The following is an 18,005-nucleotide window of genomic DNA, read 5'->3' on the forward strand; positions in this document are numbered from 1 at the left end:
GGTCTACACTATAAATGTCTTAAAATTTTTTACATTTTTGTTAAATTTGATAATTGTGATACATGGCATTGTGGTTACAAAACAAAATGCTATAATCATTTTCTTTCTCACATGTACAATCACTTTTGAAGCGCACAAGTAGCAATGATGGGCTGTCTAGGACTTGCTTTAAAAATACCTCAGCCAGGGACTTCCCTGGTGGCACAGTGCTTAAGAACCCGCCTGCCAATGCAGGGGACGTGGGTTCGATCCCTGGCCGGGAAGATCCCACATGCCGTGGAGCAACTAAGCCCATGCGCCACAACTACTGAGCCTGCACTCTTGAGCCTGCGAGCCACAACTACTGAGCCCACGCGCTGCAACTACTGAAGCCCGTGCGCCTAGAGCCCATGCTCCGCAACAAGAGAAGCCTCCGCAATGAGAAGCCCACACACCGCAACGAAGAGTAGCCCCGGCTTGCCGCAACTAGAGAAAGCCCGTGCACAGCAACGAAGACCCAACACAGCCAAAAATAAATAAATAATTAATTTTTTAAAAATACCTCAGCCAAAAAAGGAAGAGATGAAACAAATATGCCAAAGTCTCAATGACTTTTGAATCTGGGTAAGGGAGACACAGGGGTTAATTGTACCTTTGTATATGTTTGAGATTTTTTTTATATAATGTTTAAAAATATTTTCAACTACTGTATAATCATAAAGTAACATTTCTGCTATCAGAAAAATAAGTAATTAGTTAACTATGAGAACAAAATGCACTTTATAACTGCATTATTCAACTAATGTTATAAAAGAGAGTTACTTAAACTAGAAGTGAGAGTACCTCACTGGTTTAAGTATAAACCAATTATGAAGAGTTATAAAATAGTTACTGGGAACAAAGCAGCATGTCACAGTGGAAAGAGCACCAAGCTAGAAGTTAGGAGGTCTGATTAACAATCACACTGCCATTATAATATGTCAATTTGGGCAAACCACTTAACTCAGTATTCTCATCTATAAGATGCAGTTGTATTAACAAGCTCTTAAGTCTCTTCCAATACTAAAATTTTAGCATGGAAATAAACTGAATTATAGAATACATGTTTAAACTGTTTTTAAACAATGGAATTCAGAGTTCTTTCCTTACATTTTGACAATATAGCAAGCCCTTCTAATTCTTTTTGATTGAACAACATACAGGAAGGAAAGGAAAAGTTCTATCCGATTAACAGTATAAAATGTCTTTTAAAATACCAGTATACTATTTTCTAAGCCCTAAAGGAGCTTACATTATATAATATGTGAATTTATTAAATATTAAATTTTATATTTAAGTTCATTTTTACCAAAAGGATTTTGGATGCCTTGCATGAATATAGACAGCATTGTAAGACAATTATTTTTCCAGATGGAACATCTGGATTATACAGAAGATATCAGCCAAAGCACAGATACTACAGTTGCCAAAGAGAACAGTGAAATGATGCACTTAATGTAGAGAGATGGAGTATAGCTGCCCAACCCAGCAAATATTTTGCTGGGCATAAAAAAGGAAAGCCTTCCCCTGAAACCAACTAAAAATATTTTAAAGTCTTAGCACTTAAAGACAATGCCTTCAGCAAGTACATAAGCAAAGGGAAATTTAGTTATGAGGATCCTGACATGAGAAAAGTATATCCCAAAACAGAGTGTTTGACACCTAAAAAAGAGGATCAAAAGAAAAACAGAACTATCCATCAGTCATACCAGTTAAAGATTACCATTAATTCATTAGTGAAAAGACACTGAAATTATATAAAAACTCCTACATAACTTTTACAGAAGTATATACACAAATACACATATAGATGCATGTGTGTGTACAGCAAACATATAGTTCAGTTATTCTCAACAAATTCTTTTGTGTTATCATGAAGTTCTGAGTTAACAGATCCTTTTAAGTGCCTATTATATACCTGAACCAAGTAAGCTGAGTCTGACTGCTAGAGTTCAGTACCCAAGTAAGCAAAATTTTATTAAGTATTCACCCTTTCAGATTCCTACCTGAGTGTGCTATAGGTTACACGTTCTTACTAACTTCATTTTTTTATCTTTTTCTGCTAATGTGAGTTTGATTTGAATGCCAGAAATTTCCATGGTAATTTCCTACATAAGTAGAAAATATACCGTTTCTCAACAAATGACAAGAAAACTGGGATTTTGACTTCGCTACAGACAAGTTGAGGGACTTCAATAAAGTTATTTAAACTATCTCGACTATAGTTTTCTCACCTGCAAAATAATCTTTAAGGTTTCTTCTAATTGTAAGGTTCTATTAACTGTGATTCTGTTGCAGTTTGGTATTTACAGTTAGACATTTTATATGTTTCAGCTTCATGCTATCAGGTATCCAGTAAAACAGAGAACCAGGGTGCTGATTTAGGTAATTTAGAGAAAATCCCCCAGTTTTAATACCTAGAATTTTCAATTATAAGAGCAAGAAAAAAAATCCCAAAATAATAATTTTGGATTCTGTATGGCATTTTGGAGACATTTCATTTAGGTTATGAGGTTCTATTCTTAATCTAAAACTAAAACCCCTGAAATCAAGGAACTGTAGTGTTGACGAAAATAATCTGTAATAGGAATAGAAAAGAGTTTTATTCCAGCCAAACTAAGGACTATAGCCCAGGAGACATAAATTCAAGAAGCACTTGAATTGTGTTCCACTGGACTACAAAATGGGGGAGGCATATATATTAGCAAAAACTGCAAAGTTACATTAAGTTGTTTGTCAAGAACCAGGATTGAAGCTGGCAAGAAATAACGGTGCTTGTTAAGCAAGGATCGGTTGGTATCTGAAATGGTATCTCAAGGGGAGACCTTGAGAGCATAAGGTTGCAGCTGACAGATATTATTTTGGAAAGTCTGCTGATATACTTGAGTTTGATACAGTTCAGAAAATTCAAGTTCTCGGCGATACAGGAACACATCTGAAACCACATCCACAACGGCCACCCAGTGCCATTTTGGATGCTTGGACCACAGTTTTATATCTTGTCAGAACAAAGAACAAACATCAAGCGTGAGAGGGGTACATCCCTTCAAGGTTTCAAAAGAGACAGATTAACATGTACACAGTAAGTCAGTATGACCTTGGTGTCTGGGTAGGGAACCTCATCTTCAAAGGAGTATTAGCATTGGTGTCATAGGAAGTGGGGGAGCATTTATCCTATCTTCAAAGTGGACATTCTAAGCAATCTGGTAAATACATTCTTTGTTTTCTTTAATGACGAAAGGAGATGTACAATGTATGCTTTACAGGCCATAAGACAGGCTGTTCTAGTTAGTATAAAGTTCAAGACAAATCATGTATAAGCCAGAATGACTTCCCCATACCTCAATATGTGAAAATTTCTTCCATCAGTAGGCCTGGAAGATATTTGAAATACACACACACACACACACACACACACACACACACACACACACACACACACACACACACACACACACACACACACACACACACACTCCAGAGAACATAATCCAGTCCCACCTGTTGCCTCCTAAACCCCAACAAATTTGTGCCTTCATTTTTTCATCTGACATCTGATTTTCACCTACCTCATAACAAGATTACTTTCAGCAGTCACTTAACTTCTCTGAGCCTCACCTTTAAAATGAAAGGATCAGATGAGGTCATCACTGAGGTCTCCTCTAGCTCTAACACGGGTCATTCATTACTATGCTTTTGTGATGCTTACCAGAAAGGACCAAGGTAATCATGGTGCTTGTTCCATAAATACAGATGCTTAATACTTAACCACTTAATCTAACAAAAGAAAAACAAAATAAGCAAGTAGATATATCAAATAATTTGAAGAACCATTTCAATTCCTACAGCATTTATGAAACATAAAAACATATTCTACTTTCAATATAATGCCCACTTGTGCTCTCACCTCTCTCTTTAGCTTTTCTCTCTTTTGTTCTAGTCGTTTTTGCAGTTCTTTCTGTTGAGGAGAGAGACAGTATGTTGAGGTCACTGGAGATACATCTGCAGACCGTGTCCTATGACTAGATTTTCCATTCCCCTTACTTCGATCTGAGTTGGCAGCAGAACCTGGATGAGTCTTGGGGTTGGGTGGTGGCTGAGGGATATAAGCCAGTTGCTCTTCTGTTGATGAGTGAGCCAGAGCATGAATTTTTGCTATTGGCTCTTCTTTCTTGACTCCACTGACAGATAAATTGGGAGATCTGGGTGACAACTGCTGAGGCTCATTTTCTGTATAATTAGCATTATTAATGGGGGGCAAAAACCCCTGACTCTCAATGTCTTGTAAATTCAGAAGTTCAAACTTTCCATCTCTCTCTACTAGTATTTTCCTATCCTTGTTTTCTTCAGAATTTCCATCAGTAGGTGACAGGAGCACATTTTCTTGTGCAAATTCATTGGAAATACATAACTGAGACAGTTTTCCAGACACATTACTTTCATTTTCAAGATAATTTTTGTAAGTATCAGTGTCTTCCAGAGGAGGAACTTCCAAATCAACTAATTTGTCTTTGAATTTAAGTTTTCTTTCCCTTTTATCATTCACAGGTTCTTGATTTTGTAGAAGCTTGTTGGCTTGTATAATTTTCTCCATAATATATCTCCTTACTTCCTCATCCTCTTCCTCCTCCAGGTCTTGCTGGCTTTCTAGTTTGGATTCCTGTAAAGAGTTTTCACTGTCTGAATCTGATATGGGATCCAAAGGTTGAATACTCGGTACAGAAATGAAGTCATTTCTTATTGATGAAACCTCATCCTTGAAAGATCTGTCAGAATCAGAAAGCTGCTTGGAATGTTCTATTTCTGTTTCATTCCCTTTTAAGCCTTGGTTAATATTCTCTTCATTCCCACAAACCTTCTAGAAAAACAGAGATGAGATTCATTTTCAGTAAAAATTGAGACTCTTTTGTCCATTTATATGTAGACAATCCAAAATGGATTTTCATGCTCATGTAATTTATTTTATAAGTGGGAAAATTTACATGCTTCCTGCTCATACTTCACTCATAATTTTCTAATTCATATTTATGAGCACCCCAAGGGAAAAGCACATCAGGAAAAATTTAACTCTAAATTTGAATTTGATGTTGCTAAGTACTAGACTGGTTATTTTTTTTTAATTTTATGCCAATGTATAAAAATGTACCTACAAATAGTACAATATTATTTTAATATTCCTCCCTCTATAAAATTTTCCTCCCTTTACAGTTTCAGAAGAATATATATTTTAAATATTTAAATATTTAAATATTTTAAAATGTTTTCTCCTGTAATATTTGTATTTTTCAAAAAGATATCTTTCTCCCCAGGACCATTACAAGGTCAGTGCCTTTGGTCAAGTCCTAATAATTTTGAGGTTCCTATAATCTTTTCAGATTAGTGTTGCTGCTATTTTCTGCAGGACCTATACCCAAATATCAGGTCAAGTTTTAGCTCTGGATCAGATTCTCTTTCCTCAGCTATCTTCAGAGGCTCCAATAATCTACGTTAAACACCATTATATAACTTGGCCTTACTTTTTTAAAAAATGTAATTCCACATGAACCGTAAACCAGCATTATCACATCACAAAACCCTGCTCCACATCTGTTTCTAACTAATGGTTTCTTACCTAGCATCTCTCCTCCAAACATGTGTCCTCACCTACCAAACACTTTGCCCCTAAAATATATACTTTTTTCTCTTTCTCAGACAATTCTCTCCTCCTGAAAGAGTTCCATGGGAGCTACTCTTTTCTGCTCTCTTCAACCCCTTAAAATTCCCTTCCTCTTTTACTAGCTCAGTCACCATTTCTAACAGCCTTCTCTTCCTAACCTGCACAACACTGCTGGATGTCCAATAAGTAAATAAACCTGGCCCCCTAAAATGACTACCAAACAACTAAGACCAACTAAGACCTCTGCCTTGTAATTTTTCTTTTTAGCTGTATTTGATTCTCTGGCTCATTTCTATAGTATCTGTTTCCAAATTCTCCTTTAGCTTTCACTTCTTTGTAAAACCCACTACAGTAAAATCTTCCCCCGACCCTCACCCCTGTTTCAAGCTCTGTCATCCATTTTTCCTACCAGCCTCAAAGGAAAAAGTGATTGTAATAATCCACCAGAATGAGCAAGACTCATTACAGCACTGTTTTGACCACTGCTGTATCCTCAGCACTTAGAACAGCCTCTGACACATGGCAGGTGATCATTACTTTTTGTTGAATGAATGAATAAAGAAGTAAAACAATGAATTATCATTATCACTTCTCTAATTCTGTTACCCTGTGCTGTGGCTCTCACACTCTTCTAGTCATGAGACCTTGGTTCAGCATAATAGCTCTGGGTATCTCTACCTCTACTCATTCTGATTATTTTTTTGTTAAAGATGCATAAAACTGCCATGTAAAAGTCATCTTGGAAAAGTCTTCACTTTTGACTCTGTTGCCATTTCCAAATATCATCTATCCCATCTGTCTTCTCCATTGCATAAAAAAGCAAAAAGGAACTAAGAGACAGTTGTGATGTAAAACCTGCTGCCTTCATTTCCTCATATTATTTTCCTTAACTCTCTGAAATCTGGTTTCTGTTGTAACTACTCTGATCAACGTCCCTCTAAAGTCACCTTTTCTTATCCCCATCTTGGTCCTTTTCTTTATTACTTCCCTATTTATTGACAATAATTATATTATACATAATAATTATGTATTATCTATTGTAATACACATATATAATTAGTGTCAATACATATGCATATATATATATATACACACATATATATTATATATGGATACACATACACACTGTATATATGTAAAGAGAGAAAGAAGGAACCTTCTGTGAACCAGGAACTGGTTCATTTTCCTGGACTTCCCTTCTACATGTCTGATAAATAGTACGGAATCATGTTTAATGGATCCACTTTTTCCTACAAATATTCCTATGGCTCAGTCTTTGACCTTTTACTTTTTTCCATATATTCATTCCCCTAAAATTCACTCTTAAGGTTTCCAATATTAGCTGAAGACCATGTTTTTGAGGATTTGCTTTATTTTTCATGTATATTAAAAGAATAAACCCATGATTTTACCCAGGTTCATATAAAGTAGAAATTAAATGTATTTTACTTTTGATGCAATAAATTATTTATATTATGTAAATTTTAATTTTAATTTTTTAATTATAATTTTGGCTTTATTAAGTGCTAACTTAATCGCTGTTCTCTCACTAATTAGCCCTATGCCTTAGGACGTTTAAACTCTCCACGCCTCAATTTTCTCATCTCTAAGATGGGGATAATTACACTTGCTCTATGTATATCAAAGGAATTTTGTGAGGTTTAGATGAGATAATATATGTGAAATGCCTCAAGAACTACAAAACGCTTTGTTAATATAATTACTATGAACTCTGTTGGCAATTTATATATACCTCTATTACGCTGGCACCATTTTCTTCTTTTTCATTAATCAACCATTCCAGGTCCTTTTCAAAGTCATCTTCATATTCTCCACTATCTTTTGAATCAGTTTCTTGATTTTCATCCATTTTCTGTTTGTTAAAGAATAATGTTATAAGATTAAAAGAGATAAGGTGTACGTCATGTCCACTTTAAGGGTAGTATGGAGTATGCTTAATTAGCTTACCTTTAAGGTTAAAGGTAAGCTAATTAAACACAGAAACACAAATTATGGAATGTTCAGAATAAACATATCAGCATACCCTAAAAGACAGACTTAAAAAGGCCAGACATTTTCTAGGTGTACCACTCCTAACAACCATTCCACCTCCCCACAATTCCTGACACCCTATTTACGAGGAGACTACAAAAGGTGGATAAGAAAACTATCTGAGGCTTAGAGAAGGATTTTCCACATCCCTACCAATCATTAAAACTCCTTGTCCAGGTACAAGCTGATGAATCAGCTTTTTAGTCTCACTCGTTCACATTTTCTCATATTCAAATAAAAACAATTATATTAACTCTCATCCTCAGTTTCTCAATCCTTCTGGTAATTTATATAGCATAATTATAATTTGTGATCTGAGAGTTTTTTTTAACTATGTAACAACTGACTCTCAGTTATAGTAAATACTAATTTCCAGAGAAGTCAAACTGTTGTCAATTCAAAATAACATATATCTTTTTCATAAAAAACAAACTGTGATGCCTAGTACTATCTGGAAGGCAGTGACAAGAAATAAGAATGTCAGATGACAGTTAATAAATGTTTGTGAAAATGATATAAAACTTTTTATGAAAATACCATTCAGCCATTTTTATGAAAAAACTAAAGTTATCTGCAAATTGAGGTCAGTTACAAGTCCTAATTTTTTGGTCCATAACTTTTCAAATGATGGAAGCATTTTAATCTTTACCTATAACGTGCCTTTATGTGTGTGAGCATACTATATACATGTGTGAATATGTACTGCAATTTTGACAAATATTTGTTGAACACCTACGATATTCCTATAAAAATTATAAAATATGCTCTTGAGCCCTGATACAGAAGACAAACATAAACAAAATACATACATTTAAAATGTAGATAAAAAACATAAATTGAAAATGTAGATAAGTAGGGAAAAGGTATATTATAAAGGACTGTGGAAAGAAGAATAAAAAAGCAACTAACTCCGCTTAAAATTGGAAATATCAAGGAAAAAATGAGATGGGTTTTGAATAATGAGTACGAGAGTTCATCATTATCCCAGACAAGAGAACAGCATGAGGAAGAAGCAACACAGAAGTGCATGGAATTTTCCAGTGTGGCCTGAACATAAATGTGCTCCTGGAGAAGGGTCTAGAAGAAGTGAGAAGGCATCAATTTGATGTCATATTTTCTTTTCAAAAAGAAAATGGTTGAGCGAAAATTGTTTATGTGGATCTAATTGTCATGAAATAGCCAAAGGTAGAAATATACAGCAATAATCTGCATACGTTCCACTATTGACTTAAACAAAAAGAGCAATGCTCTATAAATATACCTAGAATTTTAGGTCCAGTTTCAAAATAACTGTAGAACTATGATCTTCAGGGCCCCAAACACCTGGGACCTTGTTTCTATACCTGCCTTCTCTTGCTCCTACACCAAGAATAGGTTGCCTAAAACCTTTTTTGGAAGTAGAAAGTACAGATGTCAAGCACACATTAAATCTAGGTACATTTTTTTTGTTTTGTTTTGTTTTTTTGCGGTACGCGGGCCTCTCACTGTTGTGGCCTCTCCCGCCGCGGAGCACAGGCTGTGGACGCGCAGGCCCAGCAGCCATGGCTCACGGGCCCAGCCACTCCGCGGCATGTGGGATCTTCCCGGACCGGGGCACGAACCCGTGTCCCCTGCATTGGCAGGTGGACTCTCAACCACTGCGCCACCAGGGAAGCCCTAGGTACATTTTTTAAGATACAAAATGAGAGAAATTATGTTTGATTTGATAAACATAAAACATCAAACTCTGTTGTGGCCATTAGCTTCACTTTATTCTCCCTAAATGTTTGACCAGACTACCTAACCTGGTGCCAGTTTTACTAAAGCAAGATTTACATTTTTTTCCTTCTACTGTTCACCACCAAATGATAATGAAAGCATGTGGGAGACCATCTTTCCACTAGCTGTACAAGCACTAGCTAAGAGAATAGATAACGCTATGTGTGAAAAAGTTTTGATAGGTTTTAGTGCACAGTATGTTCAAAATGAGTTAAAAGGATGAGATAATTCAAATAGATACATGCACCCCAATGTTCACAGCAGCACTATTTACAATAACCAAAACATGGAAGCAACCTAAATGTCTATCAACAGATGAATGGATAAAGAAGATGTGGTGTGTATATATACACAATGGAATATTATTACTCAACCATAAAAAAGAATGAAATAATGCCATTTGCAGCAACATGGATGGACTTGGAGATTATCATACTAAGTGAAGTAAGTCAGAAGGAGGAAGACAAGTACCATATGAGATCACTTGTACGTGGAACCTAAAATATGACACAAATGAACTTATTTATGAAACAGAAACAAACTCACAGACATACAAAACAAACTTTTGGTTACCAAAGGGGAAAGGGGGTAAGAGAGGGATAAATTAGGAGTTTGGGATTAGCAGATACAAAGTACTATATATAAAACAGATAAACAACAAGGTCTTACTGTTAAGCAACAAGGTCCTACTGTATAGCACAGGGAACTATATTCAATATCCTGTGATAAACCATAATGGAAAAGAATATGAAAAAGAATATATGAATCACTTTGCTGTACACCAGAAACTAACACAACATTGTAAATCAAGTGTACATCAATTAGAAAAAAAATGATGAGGACAAAAACATAAATGGGTTCCAAGGCTGAGACCTGGCTGAGGTACAGATAACATACGAAGCTCTGTATGCAGTTTGTTACAGTTTAGAGAACAAAAGACAAGCTGGAACACATTCAGAGGTTGGTAAACCAGGAGACAGGGAAATAAAAGACAAGGAGAAGGGAAGAAGGCAGGTTATGAGAATAAAATGCCTTAAAGCCAGTATTCTGAGGAATACTTGAAAACCCTCAGAATGTTAGCCCACAGAAGAGAAATCTCCTAAAGGAGAGTCATGACAACTGCTTTACAATATTTAAATGGTAACCATGTAAAGGAGGGTTGGACTTGCATTATTTCAAACAGTAAGACTAGTACCAAGGACTAGAAACTCAGGGGCAAATTTTTCCACAATGTAAGACAGAATTTACATTTTCAAACTTGCCCTGAAGTGAGCTGCGTTCCCTGTTGATCAAATGTTTCTACATAGCTCAGAAGATAATCACCGCAAGAGTGTTTCAAAGGAGACTGAAACTTTGGACAAATGATTAAGCTAGATGACCCTTAAGGTTTATTTTAACTTTTACTACAAGAAGCAAATTAGCAAATAAGTGCCGACTTATGAAATGCAAGAGAATGTAAAAACAAATGCACAGTACCATGGTAATGCTTTTACTCTAAGATAAATTATCAGTGTCTGAATAACTGAGTTCAAGACTTAAATTCTGAAGTCTATCTCATTTAAATGTCACCACCTTTCCTCTGCAGAGTTCTTAATATTCCTTCCCCTTCCCTCTCAAGACAAAATTAGTTTTAGGCACACTGAGTGTTAATTATTCAACTCAATTATTCAACTGGATAATTATAACTATTTCTAATGTATTAGTTGGACTGTATCTTTCTAGATACTTATTTCTTTTAAGCTAAAAATAGGAAATGGACTTTCTTAAAGGACTCAAAGTAATGTCTCAATAATTTGGAAATCAGAGGTTGAGAGGAATATTTTGAAGTGACCTGAAGAAAACAAATCAATGTTTCAGAGTGAGTTTATTTATCACTCCCTAAGCTGCAAAACTGGCTAAATCACGCAAACTGTTTTGTCTACTTACCTACCAATTAAAAGTAAGGGTGCTGGGGCTTCCCTGGTGGTGTAGTGGTTAAGAATCCGCCTGCCAATGCAGGGGACACGGGTTCAAGCCCTGGTCCGGGAAGATCCTACACGCCACGGAGCAGCTAAGCCCGAGCACCACAACTACTGAGCCTGTGCTCTAGAGCCCGTGAGCCACAACTACTGAGCCCATGTGCCACAACTACCGAAGCCTGCGTGCACAGAGCCCGTGCTCCGCAACAAGAGAAGCCATGACAATGAGAAGCCCACGCACCACAAGGAAGAGTAGCCCTCGCTCGCCGCAACTAGAGAAAGCCCACACGCAGCAATGAAGACCCAACGCAGCCAAAAATAAATAAATAAAATAAATAAATTTTAAAAAATTGTTTTAAAAAGTAAGGGTGCCAAGAATGATGTAGAATAGACTAAAACTCACTGTGATCCAAAACACTTATATAAATAACACTATTTTTCACAGTCACATATGCCTTAGGATAATCAGCTTTATTTTCAGATCAGGAATCTTGAAATTTATTATTTTAAGATGTTTAAGTTACATAACTAATTGTTAGAGTAAGACTTCTATGGAATTCATCACTGCTTTCCCTTAATTTCATAAAAACATGGTTCTGACCTGTAAATAAATGGTTGCCTGAAGACTCCAGTAGATACGCTTTTCTATTCACAAAGTATCTCACCCATGTGAAAACTCAAATTTAAAACTAAAACACAGAATCAGCAAAATAAGATAATTACAAACTAAACATATTAGGTATTCTTAAATCAAACTATCATGCTGTAATTAAAAAGAAAAAAAGCCATAGTTGAAGTGACTCAGGGAAGTAAATGAAGTTCATCAAATAACAAGTGCCATTCTTCTCCTGTAACTTCAAAAAATTCATGGATCGTTCCCAAGTAAACAAAGAACATAAATCATAAGCTCTTGTAACGAAGTCCCTTAAGCCTTTTTCAAATGCGTCACAGGATATTCAATCCCCTTCAGTTTTTTTAATCTTCATCCCCAGGGTACTGGCCATATGGCACACAGTCTACATTCTGGAAAAGAAATACATCTTACACAAACTGAATCACCTAACACGTATTCCTTGTGAGTTTCACACATTCACTGTGTATCATCAGTAAAAACCTATGTAGGTGGCTTAGGCCAGAACCACCCTCTTAATAAGGAACTGTAGCAAGAGACAGAAATTAATTCCTTCCTCTTATGTGTCTGCTAAATCCCTCGTGGTTATGACTGTAGATTTTTTAGTTAAGTCCATATATACACACAATTTTGATAAGTTTCTTTCAGGATTCAAAACACTCAAAAATAGTTTAATCTAAATCATTGACTCCAGTCATACTAGTTTAAGGTTGCTTAAAATCTAAGAAAACGGGAAGAACGTCAAACCAAACGCCTTTTAATATAAAATAAGTACTTAAGCAAAAGCTAACCAATAATCACATGAAACCATCTGGCCCATTCTTACTGCGGCATCCTACCCAGACTGTGATCCCATCAGTAAAAATTTTTTTAAGTCACAATCTGTCACACAGTATGACGATAAACAATATTTTACAAACATCAGTGGTAATTTTAATTTCTATCCAGGGTCCCAAGGTACCACCGACTAACTGAATACCTTAGCCTCTTCATGGAAGCTAACATTTCAGGAGTGACTTTTTTCTCCCAGGGATGAGAACTTTCAGAGGCGAAAGAATATGACAAAAATTAGAAAGGAAGCTACCCTCTGAGGGGTTTCCTTCATACAGAGCGAAGTAAGGCGGAATTGCCAGGCTTCCCCGCCAGCGCCAAGCTCCGTGGACCCCGGACTCAGAAGGATGAGGCGCCAACACGAAGTCTCCTCACTCGCTTCTCTACCCACCTTTCCTCCCAGCTGTCCCAGACGTTTACCCCTTTACCCTCTCTCCCACCGTAAATATCTCCGCATCACCCTTCCCTTCGCTCCCTCTATATCCCCTCCTGCCTGTGTAAGACGCAGCGGCTGAGGTCACAAAGTCGGCCAGGGGAGTTCTCCTTTCCTCCTCTTTCTAAGCTCTGACAGCAAAGCGAGCGAGACCCCAGCACCTGCGCCGCAGCAGCCAGGACCCGGCTGCCATGGCAACGGCGCGTCTCCGCGTCTTCCATCCGGGCCTCTTTCACTACAAGGGCGCGGGAGATCAGCGCAGACGCAGACGATAGCTTAAGAACACCTACCGCTCCGGGCGCTCCTCGTGGTGCGGGTAAACGACCTCTCTGGCTGCGGTTTCTGAGGAAACGACCAAGAAATCCAAGCATCACCCATAAGTTTCACGAGGGTTAGTACGAATTGGGGAAAGTTTACTGTCTGGGTTGAGTTTTCCAACGTGTGTCTCTTGCCGGATACGGACTTTATTAGAATGAATTCTAGAGGTATATTGCCGTTAAGTTGTTTTCTTCACCATTAACTTCCAAAAGTAGTTTCAGCTTTCATTAGTAGATAAGCACATTGCTAATTAGTGACCGGAAGATTCCCCATCCCACCCCCATCCTCCCTAATCAAAACCAAACCTTTGCAGCTAGAGGTTATCATACTAAGTGAAGTCAGAAAGAGAAAGACAAATACTATGTGATATCACTTGCATGTGGAATCTGAAATATGGCACAAATGAACCTGCTATGAAACAGAAACAGACTCACAGACGTGGAGAACAGACTTGTGGTTGCCAAGGGGGAGGGGGTGGGGGAGGAAAGGACTGGGAGTTTGGGATTAGCAGATGTAACCTATTACATATAGGATGGATAAACAGCAAGGTCCTACTGTATAGCACAGGGAACTATATTCAATATGCTGTAATAAAACATAATGGAAAAAATATGAAAAAGCATGTCTATGTGTGTATAACTGAGTCACGTTGCTGTACAGCAGAGATTGGCACAGCATTGTAAATCAACTATATTTCAATTAAAAAAATAGAGTAAAATAAAAACTTTTATTGCCCAAGAGAATGGTCAAAGGAAATAGGTTGTTTGCTCCAACTTTCAAGCATGTCAAAATGGTCATCTAGAATTTTCTCAAATCCTCCTTAAAGGTCATCTTTATGTATGAAGGGGGAGCAAGATGATTTTTGGGCTGTGGTGACAAATGACAAGATTTTAGGAACTGTCCATTCCCTACCAGAAATAAAACAGGGAGAAATGAAAATATTTCCTCAGCACATTCCATTCAGATTATTTTTGTTTATTATTAGGATTTCTATCATTTGGTAAAATGGAGAGCACCTTTCCTCCAAAGAGGAGCAATATAAAACTGAATTTTTAAGTATTCTCCAAACTGTACAGTAGACTAAGTTAAAAAACAGAAAAGATTTCAGGTTAAGTTTAATTACAATATTGAGTGCACTTCCTAGCTACAGTGTAGAATGTATAGTTGTAATGACCTAATGTTTCTTCTGCTGCAGGACTTTGGTCTTAGGCCAAACACTTGAAAAAGACAAAAAATATAAAATTATCAAGTATTGAAGGTCAAAGGAATTTTAGTCAAATCTCCTTTAGTGAACATGGAATTACTACAAAGCTAAAGTTGACCTTACGTTTCTGAACTCCTAGTTGAATATTTTTTCCACTGACCCTCCTAAATATTTTAAGTATTTTTGCAAATATTAATGGAATATAGCACCATTGTTCATAATATCCAAAAAGCAGAAACAACCCAAATGGCCAAAAAATAATGAATGGATACATAAAATGTAGTATATCCATTCAATGGAATATTTCAGCTGTAAAAAGGAATGAAGTACTGATAAATATTCAATACTACAACATGGATGAACCTTGAAAATGTTACTGAATTGGTCAACCGGACCCATGCTTAGAGAATAGATCTTAAGGGTTATCCCCAAAAAAAGAAAAGTAACTATGGGAGGTAATGCATGTGTTAATTAACTTGATTGTTGTAATCATTTATACTTATAAATATTATATAGTATAATATTTAATAATATTATATAATATTTACATATAAAATATTTTTATATATAAAGTCATCATATTGTACACCTTAAAAATCATGTCATATAACCTAACTATATACAATTTTTATTTGTCAATTATACCTCAGTGAAGTTGGAAAAATAAAGTCCTCTTCCCTCTTCTCTCTGGTGTGAGCCCTTTGGACTACCAATGACTGCACAAGGAAGGAGAATTAAGGAAATATAGGAACAGGATGATTTAGGTAAATGCAGGTACGAAAAGAAAAGAAGTTTTCTGCTATACAGGCCCTTTCACCTGGATGGACTTTAATGCTCTTCAAAGTCAGAAAATGTTAAGCATCAATAAATGACTATGTTTTAGTAATAGGCAGCAGAAATGTGTTTTTAATTTATGACTCATCAAAGACTGGGATTTTTTTTTTAATTGGGGTATAGTTGTTTTACAGTGTTGTGTTAGTTTCTACTGTACAGCAAAGTGGAGTTCCCTGTGGTATACAGCAATTCTCATTAGTTATCTGTTTTATACATAGTAGTGTATATATGTCAATCCCAATCTCCCAATTCATCCCACCCCCGCCCTTGGTGCCCATAAGTTTGTTCTCTACATCTGCATCTCTATTTCTGACTCGCAAACCAGTTCATCTGTACCATTTTTCTAGATTCCACATATATGCGTTAATATACAATATTTGTTTTTCTCCTTCAGACTTACTTCATGCTGTATGATAGTCTCTAGGTCCATCCACATCTCTACAAATGACCCAAATTCATTCATTTTTATGGCTAAGTAATATTCCATTGTATATATGTACCACATCTTCTTTATCCATTCGTCTGTCAGTGGACACTTCCATGACCTGGCTATTGTAAATAGTGCTGCAGTGAACACTGGAGGTGCATGTGTCTTTTTGAATTATGGTTTTATCTGGGTATATGCCCAGTATTGGGATTGCTGGGCATTATAGTAATTCTATTTTTAGTTTTTTAAGGAACCTCCATAGTGGCTGTATCAATTTACATTCCCACCAACTGTGCAAGAGTGTTCCCTTTTCTCCACACCCTCTCCAGCATTTGTTGTTTGTAGATTTTCTGATGATGCCCATTATAACTGGTGTGAGGTGATACCTCATTGTAGTTTTGATTTGCATTTCTCTAATGATTAGTGATGTTGAGCATCTTTTCATGTGCCTCTTGGCCATCTGTATGTCTTCATTAGAGAAATGAAAGACTATGGGATTTTACAAATAGTGATCACTGTGTATATGAATAGTGCCATGTGTTTTCCCTCTCCACTGGTTAATTTAATACTAGTTATAACTATAAATTTCAAATGTCCATTCTGAAAAAAAGATCCAAGAAAGAGATAAAACTCCCCCAGTTTTCTGTCATTGTTCATTATACATGGTATAGAAATAAGTACACAAAATGAGGAAGAGAGCAGCATAAGGTTGAGCAACTCTCTTTCAATTAAAAAAAAGCACTTTGAAGGCTTTGATTTAGAAAAACCAATATTTATTTAACTTAAGTACCCTGAAGAGATTAAATAAATGCCAAGAATTAAGAAGACATGACTGTACATGTCTTCTATAAAACTGTTCAAAGTAAAACACTTTACAGACAATATGCAGATTCTGTATAGAGTCACGATATTCTAAATCATTCAACAAATATTACTCAGCACTTAAGTGGCAGACACTGTTCTAGATACTTGGAATATATCAATGAACTATCATCTTCCCTGGAAGTCAGAGTTCCAACTATCTCAAACACCTAGAACCCAATTGCCAAAAAAAAAAAGGTGCAAAAGTCTCAGAGTCCTTTGCCTTACTTTATTCTAATAAGTTCAGATCTCTGAGTTCCCAGCCCAGAAATTAGAATGTTATCATTTGAAAGGAAGGGAAAAAGAAGAGGTGAAATTTTAAGCATGTATTCTTCTGAATTTATACCTATACATTCCACCTTTAAGGCTCATTTATTTACAGAGCACAAGGGCTTTATAATGTTTACATACATGTATTTGAAATTGATACATTAACATCTGGATCTTTTGTAAATTAAAAAAGCTATTTTATAATGTAGGGAATATTTTCTTTAGGAAGTGAAAAATTCACCGCCTTTATGGAGCTCACCTTCTAGTAGGGAGAAAAGACAATAAATAATAAACATACTAAATAAGTAAATCATATTGTGTGTCAGAAGGTGAGAAATGATATATAAAACATAAAGCCAAGAAGAGAGGATCAGAAGTGTGGGGCTAGGTTGTAGTAATGGGGCTGCTATTTCAAATAACTTAGTCAAGTTAAGCCTTATTGAGGTGACATTTGATACTTTTAATAGTAGTTATACACAGATTTGATGTATAATAATATTTATCAATTACATATATATTACATATCAGATATATCTTATATCTGGATATAGTTAAAATAAAAATACAGCAACTGCTGAAAAAATCAAGACATTCTTTCTGTAGTGCACTATTATTATGAGTGTGTCACAGTAAAGGCTGGAGAGCTTGAGTTTGCATATGACCCTTAGCAGCAGGACAATCCCTTTTTCAGCTTGTATGCCAGCCATAAGTACATCCCTTTAACACAAAAAAATTATTCAGCACTTGTTTCATG

The 18,005-nt window shown here is 36.2% G+C and overlaps 1 protein-coding gene across 3 annotated transcripts in view; it reads right to left on the bottom strand.

The window, feature by feature from the left end:
* The window catches only part of CCDC181 (coiled-coil domain containing 181), a 43,189-nt gene that overhangs the window by 14,506 nt on the left and 10,678 nt on the right, over window positions 1-18,005 (bottom strand). For 2 of the 3 annotated variants that reach the window (XM_060009347.1, XM_060009330.1), the window contains exons 1-3: window positions 11,411-11,450; window positions 7,428-7,547; window positions 3,926-4,876 (exon numbers count right to left, since the gene is read on the bottom strand). In XM_060009347.1, the coding sequence (XP_059865330.1) occupies window positions 3,926-4,876; window positions 7,428-7,544 (1,068 nt within the window). In that variant the 5' untranslated portion in view covers window positions 7,545-7,547; window positions 11,411-11,450. Of the gene's footprint in view, window positions 1-3,925; window positions 4,877-7,427; window positions 7,548-11,410; window positions 11,451-18,005 lie in introns of those variants that run through there. The other variant, XM_060009338.1, reaches the window with a different exon arrangement.

The sequence above is a fragment of the Delphinus delphis genome, chromosome 1, assembly GCF_949987515.2.
Source record: "Delphinus delphis chromosome 1, mDelDel1.2, whole genome shotgun sequence".
Lineage (NCBI taxonomy): Eukaryota > Metazoa > Chordata > Mammalia > Artiodactyla > Delphinidae > Delphinus > Delphinus delphis.